Source organism: Hyla sarda, unplaced genomic scaffold (assembly GCF_029499605.1).
Source record: "Hyla sarda isolate aHylSar1 unplaced genomic scaffold, aHylSar1.hap1 scaffold_2734, whole genome shotgun sequence".
Classification (NCBI taxonomy): Eukaryota; Metazoa; Chordata; class Amphibia; order Anura; family Hylidae; genus Hyla; species Hyla sarda.
The window spans coordinates 11383-32000 of NW_026609434.1; the positions used below are offsets into that span (position 1 = coordinate 11383).

The following is a 20618-nucleotide window of genomic DNA, read 5'->3' on the forward strand; positions in this document are numbered from 1 at the left end:
ATATATATACATATATACCCATACACCTATACATATATACCCATACATATTGTGCTGCCATCGCAATGTATTTTACATGCTTGGCACTCAGCAGGGTCTGTTCCTTTAAGACCCTCCATTTTCTTGAAGCCTAGAGGCGGGCCTTCTCTCTAAAGCATAGGGCTAGATCCGGCATGTCTCATTCATTCCAGCTCCAGCCACCACAGTGACCAGATCCACAGGACTTCTTAAAGCTAATACAGACTGCAAATCTGATAAATACCAAAGCCTGTGAGTACGGAATTGTTAGTTAGCCTGTGTAGAGAGATGCTATGCATTTGTAGATAGATAATGTGTTTTCAGTGTGTAGTAAGTGAGCACATGTTAGACCCTATCTATGTATTAGCTATGCATAATGTATGGCACTTGAATAGCCATGCTTACATTTGTCTTTCATATGTTTGTTTTACAGTTTTACCGCACTTTCATTATATCTCAGTAAAGATTACATCAGTTAAGCAAACCAGCGTGTCTTTCCTTGAGATTCGGTATAAACTTGATGTGAAGCTGTGTCCACGAGACAGCGGAGACATTATAGTAAAAAGGCTTTTAAAACGTTATCAGAAGCAGTTAATCAGCTTTGAATCGTCCGCAGCAGTAAAAAAGACTCATAAATCCTGTGCCCTGCAGTCTGTGTCGGAGTAAGGGCGCGAAGCACTAGAAAGTGAAACTAATTCTCTCACGTGCTATAACACCGCTGTGCTGTGTCCAGTCATCATCATTATCTACGCTGCCAGCTAAATCAAGATGCAGAACCCAGAGAACAGCACTCTGACAGTTAACCCTCAATGCTCCTATAAAGAGGAAGACACCTTGCCAAGAAGTAGATCTAGGTGCACAACATTGTCTAGAGCATCCAGTCAAACAAATCTAACTTCGGTTAGCGCCGATGCATCAAGATTTAAACGCCATAGTTCTAGACACTCAAGCACCACCAGCCTGTCATCCGCTAGCGCCATAGCAACTAAGGCAAGAGCAAAAGCAGAGGCAGCTTGTGCAATGGCTTCCTATGCAAAGCAGGAAGCTGAATTGATGAAAGAACAAACAAAAAGTGAATCTGAAGCACTTAGAAGAGAAGCTGAATTGATGAAAGAACAAGCAAAAAGTGAATCTGAAGCACTTAGAAGAAAAGCTGAAGCACTTAGAAGAAAAGCTGAAGTGCAAGCATCTTTACACTTACTGCAACAGCAGAAAAACGCTGCAGCAGCCTTAGCCGAGGCAGAAGTTCTCACAAGGGCTGCTGAAGCTCAGTTCGCTGACATAGAAACCCAGATGTCACCCCTCAGCGCAAGCCAACGTACCCGTGAGTACATACAGTCACAAGCAACCATGTACACTGACCAGCAGTTCAATGACACACCAAGGCCATCATTGACTCCACCAGCAATAAGCAACTTTGATACTATGCAACACTGCAAGACTGAATCAGAACCTCAGGGTAGGAAGTCAAGTGGTCGCATGCTCAGAGACCAATCTGCCAACCTGACAAGAGTGCAAACGGATGCTGATGTACTCCCTCCTCAAGCAAATACAAGTCTGGATTATAGCAGAAAGACTTACAATAGAGGAGAACAAAGCAGACTTAGTCAAGTACCTCATCAGCCTTACCAGCCGCAGCCATACCCTGAGTTTACACCCAGGAAGTATTCACCAGATGCAGCAAGAGCTACAGAGGTAGCAAGATTCCTGATGCGCCGTGAGATAGTGAGCGCTGGTCTCATGAAATTCGACGACCGTCCAGAAAACTACTTGGCCTGGAAGTCATCTTTCCTAAGCGGTACCCAAGACTTAGATCTGACAGACAGAGAAAAGCTTGATCTGCTCGTCAAATGGCTAGGACCAGAGTCCACTGAGCAAGCCCAAAGAATCAGATCAGTACATGTTCATGACGCAGCAGCAGGACTTGCAATGGTGTGGAGGAGACTAGAACACTGCTATGGGTCACCTGAAGTGATTGAAGATGCTCTTCTGAAGAGGATAGAAAACTATCCAAGAATGACAAAGAAAGACAATCAAAAGCTGAGAGGGTTTGGGGACCTACTCTTAGAAATAGAAGCCGCTAAGTCTAGTGGATATCTGCCAGGTCTCTCATACTTAGATACAGCACGTGGAGTTGATCCCATAATCGAGAAACTTCCTTTCAACTTGCAGGAAAGGTGGGTCACTCAAGCATCAAGATACAAGAAAGAACATTGAGTCGCATTTCCATCATTTGCCTTCCTTGCTGAATTCATCGTAGACCAAGCTGAAACACGCAATGATCCAAGCTTTGCTTTCCTGAACAAGAGAACTGCAAGCTCCCCAAAGGTAGAGCAAAAACATCCAACGCCTTACAAAGAACGCAGAGCAACAGTTTCTGTACGGAAGACAGAAGTCTCACCTGAGTCTGCAGTCAATCAGGAAGACAACACAAGTAAGAAAGTTGAGGAGCCAGACAAAATATGTCTCATCCACAACAAGCCTCATCCACTAAGAAAATGTCGCAGTTTCAGAAGTAAGACGTTAGAAGAGCGCAAAGCTTACCTTAAAGACAATCACATTTGTTTCAGATGTTGCGCTTCAATTCAGCATCTTGCAAAAGACTGTACAAAAACAATAAAATGCACAGAGTGCAACAGTGACAAACACCTGTCAGCACTGCACCCAGGACCATCACCATGGAAACAAGAAGTTCCAGCAACTCAAGAAGATCATGGTGGGGAGCAAGGCGAGAGTACAACGCCAGCAGTAACCTCAAAGTGTACTGAGATCTGTACAGAGCAGGGCCGCCCCAGATCATGTTCCAAGATATGCTTAGTCAAGGTGTATCCTGCAGGCTTTAGAGAAAAAGCAATCAAGATGTACACAGTCTTGGATGAACAGAGTAACAGATCTCTGGCAAAAACAGAGTTCTTTGACCTCTTCGGTGACAAAGGAAGTCCAACTCCATACACCCTGAAGACTTGTTCTGGAGTTGTAGAGACAACAGGGAGAAGAGCAAACAACTACATCATTGAGTCATTAGATGGAAAGACAAAGGTGACTCTTCCTACCCTCATAGAATGTGATGAGATACCAGACGACAGGTCAGAGATCCCCACACCTGAAGTTGCTCGTCATCACCCCCATCTGGTGCGAAGAGCAGACCAGATACCAGCACTAGATCCAGATGCTGCAATCATCCTTCTACTTGGGAGAGATATCCTCAAAGTGCACAAAGTCAGAGAACAGTACAATGGGCCACACAATGCACCATTTGGACAACGCCTTGATCTCGGATGGGTCATCGTTGGAGAAGTATGTCTAGACGGACTCCACAAACCAGAAAAGGTAAATGTCTACAGAACACATCTGTTACAGAATGGTCGTACATCTTGTCTTTGCCCATGTACCAACAGTCTACACATTAAAGAGAGACTTGTAAACCCAACACATCATCCGAGTATCCAGAGGTGCATGGAAGACTTCGCCTCAACTGGAGATACAGATGAACTGGGCTGTAAGGTGTTTGAAAGAACACGAGATGACGACAAGCTAGCACCCTCGGTGGAAGATACTCTCTTCCTTGAGATCATGGACAGAGAAGTCTTCAGAGACAAATCAGGCAGCTGGGTAGCCCCTCTACCCTTCCGGTCACCACGCCATCGCCTTCCTGACAACAAGGTACAAGCAGAGAAACGCTTCACCTCGTTGCAGCACATGCTACAAAGAAAGCCAAATATGAAGAAACACTTCCAAGCCTTCATGCAGAAGATCTTTGATAACGATCAAGCTGAAAGGGCACCACCACTACAAGAGAACCAAGAACACTGGTACTTACCAATATTTGGGGTGTACCATCCTCAGAAACCAGGCCAGAAACGCGTAGTATTTGACTCTAGTGCGAAGCACAAAGGCATCTCACTAAATGATGTCCTTCTCAGCGGACCTGACCTGAACAATACACTCCTTGGAGTACTCATCAGGTTCAGAAAAGAACTCATAGCAGTGACAGCAGACGTACAACAGATGTTCTACTGTTTCCTTGTTCGTGAAGATCACAGAGACTACTTAAGGTTCCTGTGGTATACAGACAACGACTTTAACAAAGAAATCACAGAGTACAGGATGAAGGTACATGTGTTTGGAAACAGCCCTTCTCCAGCTGTAGCTATCTACAACCTGAGACGAGCAGCACAGCAAGGTGAAAGACATGGTCAAGAAGCCACACAGTTCGTCATGAAGAACTTCTACGTAAATGATGGACTTGCTTCTTTCTCCAGCAACGAAGAAGCTATCAACGTCCTGAAAAGTACAAGAGAAATGTTGGCAGAATCCAACATAAGACTGAACAAGGTAGCTTCCAACAGCAACAGAGTCATGGAAGCATTTCCAATGGAAGACCGTGCTAAAGACCTCAAAGACTTGGATCTAGGAACAGAATCACCACCCTTGCAAAGAAGTCTTGGGATTAGTTGGGACCTGAAGACTGACAGTTTCACCTTCAGGGTCTCCAGAGAAGAGAAGCCATTCACAAAAAGAGGTGTCCTATCTACAGTCAACAGTCTTTACGACCCCCTGGGGTTCGTAGCACCCATCATCATGCAAGGTAAAGCTCTTTTGAGACAGATCACTACTGAGCAAGAACAAAGTGACTGGGACGTACCTCTACCTGAAGAGAAGAAAATGCAGTGGAAGTTGTGGAAAGACTCATTGTTAGAGCTTGAACAACTCAACATCCCTAGACCATACGTATCTGTTTCCTTGTCTGCTACAAAGAGAAGAGAAATATGCATATTCTCTGACGCCTCCACTATGGCTATCGCATATGTCGCCTACCTTAGGGTAATAGATAGTGTTGAGCGGCATAGGCCATATTCGAATTCGCGAATATTCGCGAATATATGGACGAATATTCGTCATATATTCGCGAATATTCGCATATTCGTCATACCCTCGTTTATTTTCGCGTATGCGAATATTTCGCGCATGCGAAAATTTACCATATGTGAATATTGGCATATACAAAATTAACACGCGCGTAAATTCGCATATGCGAAAATTAGCATATGCTAATTTTCGTATATGCGCATTTTTGTATATGCGAACTTTCGCACGTCAGTCTCACACAGTAGTATTACAGCCTTCTTTACACCACACAAGCTGGAAGCAGAGAGGGATGATCACTGTGATGTGTACTGTGAAGAAAAAAAAAAAAAAAAAAAAAAAACGAATATTCGTAATTACGAATATATAGCGCTATATTCGCGAAATTCGCGAATTCGCGAATATGCGATATTCGCGAATAATATTCGAATTGCGAATATTCGCGAGCAACACTAGTAATAGACACTGAGGGACAAAGTCATGTCGGGTTCCTCATGGGAAAATCTAAGCTGGCTCCCAGACCGGCTCACACTGTCCCACGTCTAGAACTTTGTGCTGCTGTCTTAGCTGTAGAGATGGCAGACATGATTACAACAGAACTGGACATCGAGATCCATGCAATGAACTTTTATACAGACAGCAAGATTGTGTTAGGATATATTCACAATGCTTCAAGAAGATTTTATACATACGTGGCCAACAGAGTGACACGTATCAGAAAGTCTACAAGTCCAGAACAGTGGCATCACATCAGCACAGACAAGAACCCAGCTGATCATGGGACAAGACTGGTGCCAGCCGCTGCGCTCAAGCAAACTAACTGGTTTGTAGGTCCATCCTTTCTTCGTAAACCAGAAACCAAAGAAACTACTCAGGTAGAGACCTTTGAACTCATAGAACCAGATCAAGACAAAGAGGTAAGACCTCAAGTGACAGTTTGTAGGACTATAGTTACAAGAGACAGTCTGGGCACTCATAGATTTGAAAGGTTTTCCAGCTGGAAGTCGCTGACCCGTGCAATCGGAAAACTTATCTGTCTAGCCAGATCCTCCTGCAGAGCTACCAATACTGATCAGCGTAGCAACGACCACCTTGAACAAGCCAAGGTCACGATCATCAGATGCGTCCAACAGGAAGTCTTTAAAGAAGAAATCCAAGGCCTTCTGAAAAAGGAAGAGATTTCTCAACACAATTCACTCAAGGACTTGTACGCCAAGCAATGGAAACAAGTTCAAAGTCTTGCGGACATTTTCTGGAAGAGGTGGAGACAGGAATACCTGGTGATCTTCCAGCCATGCAAGAAATGGCAAGATGACAAACCCAATTTACAAGTTGGAGACGTTGTCTTACTGAAAGACTCTCAGGCCCACAGGAACGAGTGGCCTATTGGACTCATTGTGGGGACTGATCCTAGTAGTGATGCTAGAGTTAGAAAGGTTGAAGTTAGGATTGTTAGACAGGGCATTCCCAAAGTGTATGCAAGGCCAATTTCTGAAGTAGTTTTACTTCTGTCCAAGGGTTAGTGGCATAACAAAAAAGTATGCCAGGTGGGGAGTGTGCTGCCTTCGCAATGTATTTTACATGCTTGGCACTCAGCAGGGTCTGTTCCTTTAAGACCCTCCATTTTCTTGAAGCCTAGAGGCGGGCCTTCTCTCTAAAGCATAGGGCTAGATCCGGCATGTCTCATTCATTCCAGCTCCAGCCACCACAGTGACCAGATCCACAGGACTTCTTAAAGCTAATACAGACTGCAAATCTGATAAATACCAAAGCCTGTGAGTACGGAATTGTTAGTTAGCCTGTGTAGAGAGATGCTAGGCATTTGTAGATAGATAATGTGTTTTCAGTGTGTAGTAAGTGAGCACATGTTAGACCCTATCTATGTATTAGCTATGCATAATGTAAGGCACTTGAATAGCCATGCTTACATTTGTCTTTCATATGTTTGTTTTACAGTTTTACCGCACTTTCATTATATCTCAGTAAAGATTACATCAGTTAAGCAAACCAGCGTGTCTTTCCTTGAGATTCGGTATAAACTTGATGTGAAGCTGTGTCCACGAGACAGCGGAGACATTATACATATACTGTATACCCATACATATATACCCATATATACATTCACCCTTACATATACTGTATACCCATACACATATATACCCATACCCACATATATACCCATACCCACATATATACCCATACATATATACCTATATACCCATACACCTATACATATATACCCATACATATACTGTATACCCATACATGTATACCCATACATATACTGTATACCCATACATAATTACACCCATATATATATATATATATATATATATATACACCCACACATACATACCCACCCATATATATATATATATATATATATATATATATATATATACATATATACCCATACATATATACCCATACATACCTACACACATATATACCCATACCCACACACATATATACCCATACCCACACACATATATACCCATACCCACATATATACCCATACCCACATATATACCCATACCCACATATATACCCATACATATATACCCATACATATATACATATTTACCTATATACCCATACACCTATACATATATACCCATACATATACTGTATACCCATACATGTATACCCATACATATACTGTATACCTATACATGTATACCCATACATATACTGTATACTAGAGGTGCACCGAAATGGAAATTTCAGAACCGAAACGAAACCGGAAAAAAAAAAATGTCCGGCCGAAACCGATACCGAAACCGAAAATGACTTCTCCCCGTCTTCTGGTAGAATGCAGCACTCCGCTCATTAGATTAGATTCCCCCACATTAGATTGCCAGCTCCCCCACATTAGGTCAGGAGTTCCCCCACATTAATAGGCAGCTCCCCCACAATAGTAGGCAGCTCCCCCACAATAGTAGGTAGCTCCCCAACAATAGTAGGCAGCTCCCCCACATTAGGTCAGCATTTCCCCCACAATAGTAGGCAGCTCCCCCACATTAGGTCAGCATTTCCCCCACAATAGTAGGCAGGTTCCCCACAATAGCAGGCAGTTTCCCCACAATATTAGGCAGCTCCCCCAACAATATTAGGCAGCTCCCCCCACATTTGTAGGCAGCTCCCCCCCACATTAGGTAAGCAGTTCCCCCACAATAGTAGGCAGGTTCCCCACAATAGTAGGCAGTTCCCCCACAATATTAGGCAGCTCCCCACAACAATATTAGGCAGCTCCCCCCACATTTGTAGGCAGCTCCCCCCACATTTGTAGGCAGCTCCCCCCTCCAATATTAGGCAGCTCCCCCCCCCAACAATATTAGGCAGCTCCCCCCAACAATATTAGAAAGCCCCCCCCCCCCAACAATATTAGGCAGCTCCCCCCATAATATTAGGCAGCTCCCCCCCACAATATTAGGCAGCTCCCCCCCCCCCACATTTGTAGGCAGCTCCCCCCCAACAATATTAGGCAGCTCCCTCCAACAATATTAGGCAGCTCCCCCCACATTTGTAGGCAGCTCCCCCCCAACAATATTAGGCAGCTCCCCCCACATTTGTAGGCAGCTGCCCCCCAACAATAGTAGGCAGGTTCCCCACAATATTAGGCAGCTCCCCCTCCATTTGTAGGCAGCTCCCCCCCACATTAGGTCAGCAGTCCCCCCACAATAGTAGGCAGGTTCCCCACAATAGTAGGCAGTTCCCCCACAATATTAGGCAGCTCCCCCCAACAATATTAGGCAGCTCCCCCCACATTTGTAGGCAGCCCCCCCCCCCACATTAGGTCAGCAGTTCCCCCACAATAGTAGGCAGGTTCCCCACAATAGTAGGCAGTTCCCCCACAATATTAGGCAGCTCCCCACAACAATATTAGGCAGCTCCCCCCACATTTGTAGGCAGCTCCCCCCACATTTGTAGGCAGCTCCCCCCCCAACAATATTAGGCAGCTCCCCCCCAACAATATTAGGCAGCTCCCCCCCAACAATATTAGACAGCCCCCCCCCCAAACAATATTAGGCAGCTCCCCCCACAATATTAGGCAGCTCCCCCCCACAATATTAGGCAGCTCCCCCCCACATTTGTAGGCAGCTCCCCCCAACAATATTAGGCAGCTCCCCCCAACAATATTAGGCAGCTCCCCCCACATTTGTAGGCAGCTCCCCCCCAACAATATTAGGCAGCTCCCCCCACATTTGTAGGCAGCTGCCCCCCAACAATAGTAGGCAGGTTCCCCACAATAGTAGGCAGCTGCCCCCCCACAATATTAGGCAGCTCCCCCCACATTTGTAGGCAGCTCCCCCCCACATTTGTAGGCAGCTCCCCCCCACATTAGGTCAGCAGTTCCCCCACAATAGTAGGCAGCTTCCACCCACTCCACAGACATACAGCTTCCAGCCATATACAGTGTATGGCTGGAGGCTGTATGTCTGTACTGCTGCCCCCACAGTGATCCGGTCACCGCTCCTCCGGCCCGGGGCCACATCTACTGCTATGGCCTATGGACCATAGCAGTAGGTGCCGGGACCGGAGGAGCGGTGACCGGAACACTGAAGAAGATGACGCGGTCACTTACCAGGCCCCGGCCAGCGCGCATTATCCTGCGACGATCCTGCGGTCCTCCTGCTTCTCTTTGGTTGTACGCACGGGACGTCAGTGACGTCCCGTGCGTACGACCATAGAGGCGGAGAAGCGAGGGACCGAAGGAGGATCGCAGGAGGACGCCGGGGAATGGTGAGTGACCGGCGGACATCCTTATATGCCGAAAAGATTTGCCGGTCCGGGCATGCTGGGAGTTGTAGTTTCACAACAGCTGGAGGCCCCCTGGTTTTTAGTATACAGTATTAGGTTTTATATGCGCTGGCCGTCCCCCACCTGCAGCCACACACGGGAGCCGGCCCGGGCACATAAAAAGAAGTATTCCTATCCCGGAGAGCGCGCCCTCCCCCCCCCCAGATGTTGCGCACCGCCCACGAGTGCCTGTTTGCAACTTGTGCTGTGGGCGGGCAGGGGAGGTGGGTCATTATCGGCACATTTTTTGTTGTTTCGGCATTTCCCCGAAACAGCTATTTTCGGCCGATATGTATCGGCCGCCGATATACTGCATCCCTACTGTATACCCATACATAATTACACCCATACATATATATATGTATATATATATATATATATATATATATATATATACACACCCATACATAAACCCATACCCATACACATATATACCCATACACCTATACATATATACCCATACATATACTGTATTCCCATACATAATTACACCCATAAATACATATATACACCCATACATACATATATACACATATACACATATACCCATACACATATACACCCATACACCTATACATATATACCCATACACCTATACATATACACCCATACACATATACACCCATACACATATACACCCATACACATATACATACACACCCATACACATATACATATACACCCATACCCATACCCATATACATATACACCCATACACATATACACATACACCCATACACATATACACCCATACACATTTACATATATACCCATACACCTATACATATATACCCATACATATACTGAATACCCATACATATATACCCATACATACCTACACCCGTACATATACTGTATACCCATACATAATTACACCCATACATATTAATATATATATATATATATATATATATATATATATACACACACACACCCATACATACATATATAAACCCATACACATATACATATACACCCATACACATATACATATACACCCATACACATATACATATACACCCATACATATACACCCATACACATATACGTATACACCCATACATGTATACATATACACCCATACACCTATACATATATACCCATACATATACTGTATACCCATACATATATACCCATACATACCTACACCCATACATATACTGTATACCCATACATAATTACACCCATACATATTTATATATATATATATATATATATATATATATATACACCCATACATACATATATACACCCATACACATATACACCCATACACATATACATATATACCCATACACATATATACCCATACATATATACCCATACACATATACATATATACCCATACACATATATACCCATATACATATACACCCATACATATACATATATACCCATACACATATACCCATACACATATACATATATACCCATGCATATATACCCATACATCTATACATATATACCATACATATACTGTATACCCATACATATACTGTATACCCATACATTATATATATATATATATATATATATATATATATATATATATATATATAAATATGTATGGGTGTAATTATGTATGGGTATACAGTATATGTATTGGTATACAGTATGTATGGGTATATATGTATGGGTATACAGTATATGTATGGGTATATATGTTTAGGTGTATGGGTATATATGTATGGGTATATATGCATGGGTATATATGTATATGTGTATGGGTATATATGTATATGTGTATGGGTATATATGTATATGTGTATGGGTGTATGTGTGTATGTAAATGTGTATGGGTGTATATGTAAATGTGTATGGGTATATATGTATATGTGTATGGGTATATATGTGTATGGGTATATATGTGTATATATGTGTATGGGTATATATGTGTATGGGTATATGTATGGGTATATATGTATCGGTATATATGTGTATGGGTATATATTTATATGTGTATGGGTGTATATATGTATGGGTGTATACATGTATGTATACATACATGTATGTATACACCCATACACATATACACCCATACATATATACACCCATACACATATACACCCATACACACCCATACACATATACACCCATACACATACACATATACATATACACCCATACACATACACACCCATGCACATATACACCCATACACATATACACCCATACACCTATACATATACACCCATACACCTATAAATATACACCCATACACCTATACATATATATCCATACATATATACCCATACATATACTGCATACCCATACATACCTACACCCATACATATACTGTATACCCATACATAATTACACCCATACATATTAATATATATATATATATATATATATATATATATATATACACAGACCCATACATACATATATACACCCATACATACATATACACCCATACACACATACATATACACCCATACACACATACATATACATATATACCCATACACATATACATATATGTTTCAACTTGGTTTTTATTAAAGGATTTTAGAATATAACAAAGGATAAACAAAAGACAATAAATGGGATAATAATGCTGCAGACATGACATATAATGGACTCACAATAACCGCACTAATACTTAGTATAAATGACGTGTGGATCTGATGTCGCGGAAGGTCCGGACTGATCTCCAATATGAACACGGTAATAGGGAAGATCTAACCAGAAGAGTCCAGTGGGTGGGGGAATATAATGGTGTATACATGTCCATATACACGATGATCTGTGAGATCCTGGGTTATGTAGGATTTGTCAGCAGTGTAAATAATGGGGTATAATAAGGGGTAATAACAATACCACCTAACTGTATAATAACAAAGAACACAATGTTCAGTATGAGACCTTCATGTTCTAGTAAACAATAGATATGGAGATTTAGTGCTACAATTATATTATAAACTATTATAGGAAACGCCACAAAATCAGAGTTGTTACTATTATTATACTCACTATTATTATTGATATGAATGGGAAGTAATATTCCGGATTCACCAGGTGCGTCCCCATCTCCAGTTTTGCTATATTTAAGCTCAGTGTGTGATGTCATATGTAATACACGTAACTGTCCCTGATCCAGTATCCAGGTATTATATTTTGGTCCAGCAGTGATGTCATGTGTGATGTCATATGTAATACACGTAACTGTCCCTGATCCATTATCCAGGTATTATATATTGGTCCAGCAGTGATGTCATGTGTGATGTCATATGTAATACACGTAACTGTCCCTGATCCATTATCCAGGTCTTATATATTGGTCCGGCTGAGGCTTAGAGCAGAATTTACGTGGAACCATCACAGAAGTTATTGGCCGATTGAGGGAATTTTGTAAACCAGGATTTCCATTTGTGTCTCATCTTTTCCCCACACCCTTGTTGATTTGCCAGAGCCCATTCATATGACCCATTGGTGGAGACGTTATCGATGACTTCTTGGATGTCTGGGATATTTGGAGTTTTCCAGCGCCTCGTAATGAGGAGTCTGGATACATGAAATATGTGGCATATGGGGATTCGCTGGGGGAATGGAATATTCTCTATGTCAATAAATAACAGGGCCAACTCAGGGGTTATCTGTTATCACCTTGAGACTACGTTGTTTTGTCTCTCTGTTTAAAGTCAGTCATGTTGTTTGCATCTATATACACGTTTATCAGGTGTCAGGATGTGATTGTGGTACTTGTGACCGTCTGCAGGCATTCTCCATTGTATGCAATTTTTGCTGGGGACATCGCCCTTAGCAGCGGTTGACAAGTGCAGGGCCTCCACCCCAGCGAAGGTGCACAATTGCACTTGGGGTTGAGTTTCCTGCTATAGCCATGTCCATGCAAATATAAGCCGGCAAGCATCTTTTAAGGCTTATACCAATGCACCCTTTTATCTTATTGGGTAGCATTGGGGGTTTCACCTGTGAGGCCTGCTATATATAAACCAGCAAGGGTGGGGCTTGTAGCCTGTCTCCCCCCTCCCATTGTATGTGTGCTGAGTTCACACTGGAGGCGACTGGGGAGCAGTCTGCAAGTTGGACCTTAGGCTGCTGTATATCTGGTTCCTGGTTCTATGTATCTGGCCAGGCAAAAAAGGTTGGTGGTTAGGTCCCGCATAACATGAGAAACCTTGGCGTGGTGTGCGGGCTCAGGTATGTCCTTCATATAAGGATATACTGGCTAATGTCTCATTTTTACATCAGTTTTGAGGATTAGCTAATATCATTGTATATATTTACCACAGGATTGAAACCCCACTTTTGTCCATAGGTGCGGGTCCTCTACCCCATTGTATGAGTGCACAATTGCACTTGGGGTTGAGCACCTGTTATCACCTTGAGACTACGTTGTTTTTTCCAACTCAGGGGTTAATGAGATCGGGGAGATCAATAAATCATTAATCAATGAATTTATATTTGACCAAAAGTGCTTGAGCTTTGGGCAGCTCCATAGAATATGTTTGATGGATCCAATTCCACCGCAGTCCCTCCAGCAATCCATAGAAGCGAAAGGATACATTGTAGATAGACGGAGCGGCGTATAATGCCATCTCATTAACACTTTAGCATACGATTCCCAGTGGGAAGCACATCGGGTAGACTTCTTAGCCAAGAAGAACGCTTTCTCCCATCTCATGGAATTCAACGTTAATTTGAGATCGTTCTCCCACTTTCCTAGATGGGAGAATTTTGCCTCATTATATCCGTTTTCATTAAAGAATTTATAGGACCACGCTAAACCTTTCTCTAGGTATGAGTGCGGATTGTGTAGGGTGTCTGCTAGGAATTGGGGGAGGTTGACATCTTTATGGGATAAGTTTTTAATGGATTTCTGTATTATTTGGAATGTAGCTTCCTCTATATCTGGGAGGCCATAGCGGAGCTGTAATTCATGGAAGGAAAGAAGACGGTCCCCTTCAAAAAGATCTGAGACATATTTTATTTGCTTATCTGACCAGGTGGAGACGTCCTGCAAGGAGGTGTATAGGACGAGGGAGGAGAGGGGAATATTACATTGGGAACCAGAATGGGGATTTCTCTCTGACTTGCTGTAATCTGCCCACAGTTTTAGCATTGCTTTGACTGGTGGTAGAACAGTAAATCTTTTAATAGGAAGCAGTTTTCCTGCGACTAGTAATACATTTGACCAATTGTCTACATTTAGCGTCTCTTTCTCTACACGTTGCCAACCAATGTTGCCACGTTCTGGTATTAACCAGGCTTTGGTTTGGGATAATATGGTGGACTTCCAGTAAGCCTCTATATTTGGCAAACCAAATCCTCCATCTTTAATGGGGCCTAGAAAAATCTTTTGTGCGACTCTCGGAGGGGAACCCCCATATAAATTTCAGGAGTTGTTTCTGCAGAGCATTGAATATATATTTGGGAGTTGGGATAGGTAGGGCTCTGAACCTATACAAGATTTTCGGTAAGATAAACATCTTATATAAAGTCAACTTACTCAGCCAGCCTGTCTCATTCTTACTTATATCATCTAATTCTTTACCCAGGGATGTTATTAAGTTGGGGTAATTACTTTTAATAAGATTTCTTGGATTATTAGTGATTTGGATACCTAAGTAGGTTAATGATTCTTCTGCCCATTTGTAAGGAAATTTTTGACCAATGATGTCCTTCTCCTCCCTTGACATATGTATACTCAATAAATAACATTTCTTCTCATTTAATTTATAATAGGAGACTTTACCGAAGTCATCCAGAAGTTTTTGAGTTGTCAGGAGTGAGGAGAGTGGGTCTGATAGAAGAAGAATGACATCATCAGCGTAGAGGCTGATTTTATTTTCACTGATTGAATGATCAATTCCTTTAATGCTGGGGGATTTGCGAATTAGAGAGGCGAAGGGCTCCATCACTAAAGAGAAAACTCCTTCTCTGCATTTAGTGACAAGAGCAGAGAAGGCGTCCGTTTATGATCTGCTAGAGCCACTAGGTCTATTACTCGTCTGGTGCCATCATAGGTTTGACGGCCTTTAGTAAACCCAACCTGGTCCTCACCAATGATGAAAACGGTTGGCTATAAGCCTTGCATACAGTTTTGATATCTTCATTTAATAATGATATTGGTCGTAGGGCTGAGGGCCAGGTGGGGCTTTTACCAGGTTTGGGTAATGTGACAACATGCGCTGACAGCATCTCTATCGGAAACTTACCAGACCTCATAGTCTCATTAAAAACCTTTTCCAATAGAGGCACCAGGGTATCTGCAAAGGTTTTATAATAGAAAGTAGAATAACCGTCCGGGCCAGGGGATTTATGGAGTTTGGCTTGTCCAATTCCTGTATGAATTTCTTCTGAGGAGAACGGCCGTGATAAGAAGCTATGGAATTTGTCAGGAATTTGAGGGAGATCACATCGGTCTAGGAAGCTGTTAATTTCTTCTAGGTCTGGCTGATGAGTATTGGGGTCTTTATTCAGATTATATAAGTCATAATAATATTTACTGAATTCATCAGCAATTTCTTGGGGGTGATAAATTTTGTTTTTTGTGGAGGGATTTTCTAGGTGACTTAATCTAGTTTTAATTCGCATTTTATTTATTCTGTTTGCCATTAATTTTGATGATTTATTGAAATCATTATAATAGAGTATTTTAAGTCTCCTCATTCTTTTATCGAATCTTGAAACTAATAATTGGCGTAGATGTAGTTTAATCTGTCTAAGTTCAGTCTCTACTTGTTGGGAGGGGTTCTGTTTATGAGATGCTTCTATTTGGGATAATTTGGTTAGAGTTTGGTTTATTTCAGCCTCATGTAGTCTTTTTTGTTTTGAGGTGGCCTGAATGATGAGTCCCCTGATATACGCCTTACTTGAGTTCCACAAGAGGAATTGATCATCAGTTGAAGGAGAATTTATGGCTATAAATTCTGTAAATTTTTCCTTTATGAGCTTTACAGTTTGTGGGTTGCCCAACACAAAATCATTACATTTCTAGATGTAGGTATTGCTAGGGTGGTTTGGAATATGAATTTTTAGAAAAATGGGGGCGTAGTCAGACCAAGTGATTTGAGATATTGAGCAGTCTTTGACATAATTCAAAGCGTCTTTTTTCAACAGAAAATAATCTATTCTAGTATAGATTTTATGTGCAGCTGAGTAAAATGTATAGTCTCTTTCGTTGGCGTGAGCGCACCTCCATATATCCAGGAATTCGTGTTGGGCAAACCATTGTTTTAGTTGAGTAGGTGGAGTGGAGCTCTGTGAGGCGGTATCCTCTGAGCGATCAGCAATCGCATTAAGATCCCCCACAACTATTAGCTTCCCCTCAGCTATACGGTTTATTTTTTTGATCAATTTGTTAAGGAAATTAACTTTTGAGCTGTTTGGGCCGTATGCGTTTACTATGGTGAACAACTGATTATTAATCTCACATACAATAATCAGATATCTCCCATTGATATCCCTTAGTATTTCTATTAGGTTGAAGGCGACAAAGTTTCTAACCGCTATTGCTACTCCGGCTGACTTCTTTTTTGAGTTGGCCAAAAATATGTTAGAGAAATTTTTGTTTAAAAAATTAGGATGATCGCCCTCCTTAAAATGTGTTTCTTGTAAACACAAGATGTCAACCTTATTTTTCCTCGCCTCTGTCCAAATTAAGGAACGTTTGAAAGGGCTGTTAAGTCCTTTCACATTTAAACTCATAAATTGGACTGTCATGGTGGATCAGTAGTGGAATGATGTGAGTGAGTAGTGTTTACCTGAACCCTTTGGAGGGTCTTATTCATGGGGAGGAGGAAGCTTCTGCACCCGGTAATTCGGAGGGAGGAATATCGTCTCCTACTGAAACACAAAGAAATCTGTGTAAACAACAAAACAAACATAACATTTTCAATTAATATAACCAACAATTAGGAGTAGTGTTGTCGGGAAAGTGCAGATTCAATATCTGCGCAACTGGGGAAGTTGCAGGAAAAAGGGTAAGTTCTTTAACAATTATATAGTTCCTCATGTTGGGTTGCTCCCGGGTACTCGGGACCAATCCGTATTGAGCTTTGAGAATCTTCGCTGATCATCCTTTGGAGCATTGTCAATTTGAATGTCTCATTTCTGAAGGAGCTCTTTGCCTTTCTCCACTGAGGCAATAGAATAGGTTTTCCCATTTCTGGTCAGTAGGATTTTAGTTGGGAACCCCCACTTGTAGGGTATGAGGGAATTGGGAGAGGTCGGTGTATAGAGACAGGTGCTGGAATGGTTCTGGTGGTTTTTTGTAGTTTCCTGCATTCAGCGAGCAGTTGTTCTTTGACATGGAAGTAATGGATCCTGGTGATGACGTCTCGTGGTATCTCTTCCGGTAGATGTTTTGGTTTATATAACCTTTGAGCTCTGTCCACAGTCAGTTCTATGGTGTCCACTGTAGGAATCAGTGTTGCTATGAGGTGTTGGACATATTTTTTCAGGTCCGCATCCTTAACAGTTTCGGGTACACCTCTGATTTTGACATTATTTCTCCTCCCTCTATCCTCCATGTCTGCCATTTTGATTTTCATGGCAGAGATTTCCTCTTGAAGAGAAATGACTTTGTCAGTGAGGCCGTTGTGATTGAATGCAACTTCTTCAATTCTCTCATCTATTTCAGTCACTCTTTCTTCTAAAGTGTCCAATCTGTCAGAGATTTTTGTGATGGCGTCATTGAGATCTTTTTTTTATAGTTTTTCTGAGGGACAGCATCATCTCTTTCATTAATTCTTCTGATGCAGGTGAGGTTTTAGATGCTTGAATTTGTGTAATGGGGTCGTCAGAGTCATCCTCCATATCAGATGGAGTAGAATGGTTGTTTCCGTCGTCCCATCTCCCTTTGTGTGTTTCTGGGCTCTCCGTAGCTGATTTATTGCCAGTTGTATTTGGTGTAACTGGATCTCTTTCTTTCCGTTTGACGTAAGTAGATCTTTGAGGTAGTGCATCACTTGGTGTGACACTTTAGGTGATTTGTTCCGAATTCTGTTACCTTGTTCTTTTTGAGAACCATGGGAGGTTCCCAATATATCAGATTGCAATAGTTCCATTTCAGTACGGCGTACATGGTGAGTTTTTTGTTCTTTGTTCTCAGATGTTTTTTTAATAGAAGGATTGTTGGAGGTTTTCCATTTATTTTGAGGATTGGAGGCCATTTTGGTGTAAGTAAGATGAGATATAAAGACTGTCCACTAGAGGGCGCAGTGAAGTTGTGGCACTTCAGGGGTAATTGCACTTTATATGAAGGAAAGAGACAGTGAGGACTTTCCTCCTGTGTGATCTCTTCAGGTTATTGCTGAGGAACAAGTGTATGAGCTTTATAATGAGCACAGAGATATAGAGAGGAGCTGTGTAGTGCTGGCAGGTAGGTCAGTACACTGTATATATACTCTGCATTCCTGGGACAGTTATGTCTGTATTGTACTCTGTATTGTACTCAGTACTCTGTATTGTACTCTGTACTCTGTACTGTACTCTGTATTGTATTCAGTACTCTGTATTGTACTCTTTATTTGTATATCTGTAGTCTTAGGGCACTGTATACAGCAGTTATATACTCTGTATTGTACTCTTTAGTTATATGTCTTGTGGTGTTAGGGCACTGTATACAGCAGTTATATACTCTGCTCTCAGCTGTTCAGGCTGTATTCTCCTCAGGAGCTCTGTACTCTGTATTGTACTCTTTAGTTATTTGTATATCTGTAGTCTTAGGGCGCTGTATACAGTAGTATATACTCTGCTCTCAGCTGTTCAGGCTGTATTCTCCTCAGGAGCTCTGTACTCTGTATTGTACTCAGTACTCTGTATTGTACTCTTTAATTATTTGTATATCTGTAGTCTTAGGGCACTGTATACAGCAGTATATACTCTGCTCTCAGCTGTTCAGTAGTATTGAGCGGCATATGTCATATTCGAATTCGCGATATTTCGCGAATATATGGACGAATATTCGTCATATATTCGCTAAATTCGCATATTCATAATAGTCGCGTTTTATTTTCGCATACGCGAAAATTAGCATGTGCGAAAATTAGCATAGGAAAAATTACCATAAGCGAAAATTCGCATATGCGAAAATTAACATATGTAAATTTTCGCTTATGGTAATTTTCGCATATGCGAAAATTCGCTCGCCAGTCTCACACAGTAGTATTTGAGCCTACTTTACACCACACAAGCTGGAAGAAGAAAGGGGTGATCACTGTGATGTGTACTGTGAAAAAAAAAAAAAAAAAAGGAATATTCGTAATTACGAATATATAGTGCTATATTCGCGAATATTCGCGAATATGCGATATTCGCGAATAAAATTCGTATTCCGAATATTCGCGAGCAACACTACTGTTCAGGCTGTATTCTCCTCAGGAGCTCTGAGGTGATGACAGGGGAGGGAAGATGGCGGCGGGGCTAAGCACAGGACTGTTATCAGTGTTTTCTGTCAGCTTGTATAGAGCAGGACTCACCAGAATCTCAGCAGGGATGAGATGGAGACGTGTCTTGTGAAAGAAGATGGAGGCTCCGCTCTGTAGTGTCTTGTGAGGGAAGATGGAGGCTCCGCTCTGTAGAGTCTTGTGAGGAAAGATGGAGGCTCCGCTCTGTAGTGTCCTGTCAGGTGATTCCCCTCTGTAGTTGGATGACAGGACTTTTCCTCACAGGCAGGAGGTATGGAGTCTGCTAGGCCAAAACTTTTTATCCACAATAAGTCTGGTAAATCAAAACAAATTTACTGGAGAGCTTCTCACTGATGTCCCAAAGGATTGTGAGAGGTTTGGACCCAAAATTATCCCGGAGAAGTAGCTTTTTGTTGCTTTATGTGAGAAACCATAGAGGAGCTAACACAACATGCGACTATTCTCTCTCAGCGCTAGGCCACGCCCCCATACATATACATATATACCCATACACATACACATATATACCCATACACATATATACCCAAATACATATAC

At 42.0% G+C, this 20618-nt stretch overlaps 1 protein-coding gene across 1 annotated transcript; it reads left to right on the forward strand.

Annotated features, from left to right (window-relative positions):
- Nucleotides 1-203: 203 nt before the first annotated feature.
- Nucleotides 204-3031, forward strand: LOC130325673 (uncharacterized). Its single transcript, XM_056553321.1, has 2 exons — nucleotides 204-270; nucleotides 452-3031. Exon 2 carries the CDS (start codon nucleotides 787-789, stop codon nucleotides 2233-2235), a length of 1449 nt encoding a protein of 482 aa, XP_056409296.1. The 5' UTR covers nucleotides 204-270; nucleotides 452-786; the 3' UTR covers nucleotides 2236-3031.
- Nucleotides 3032-20618: the final 17587 nt, after the last annotated feature.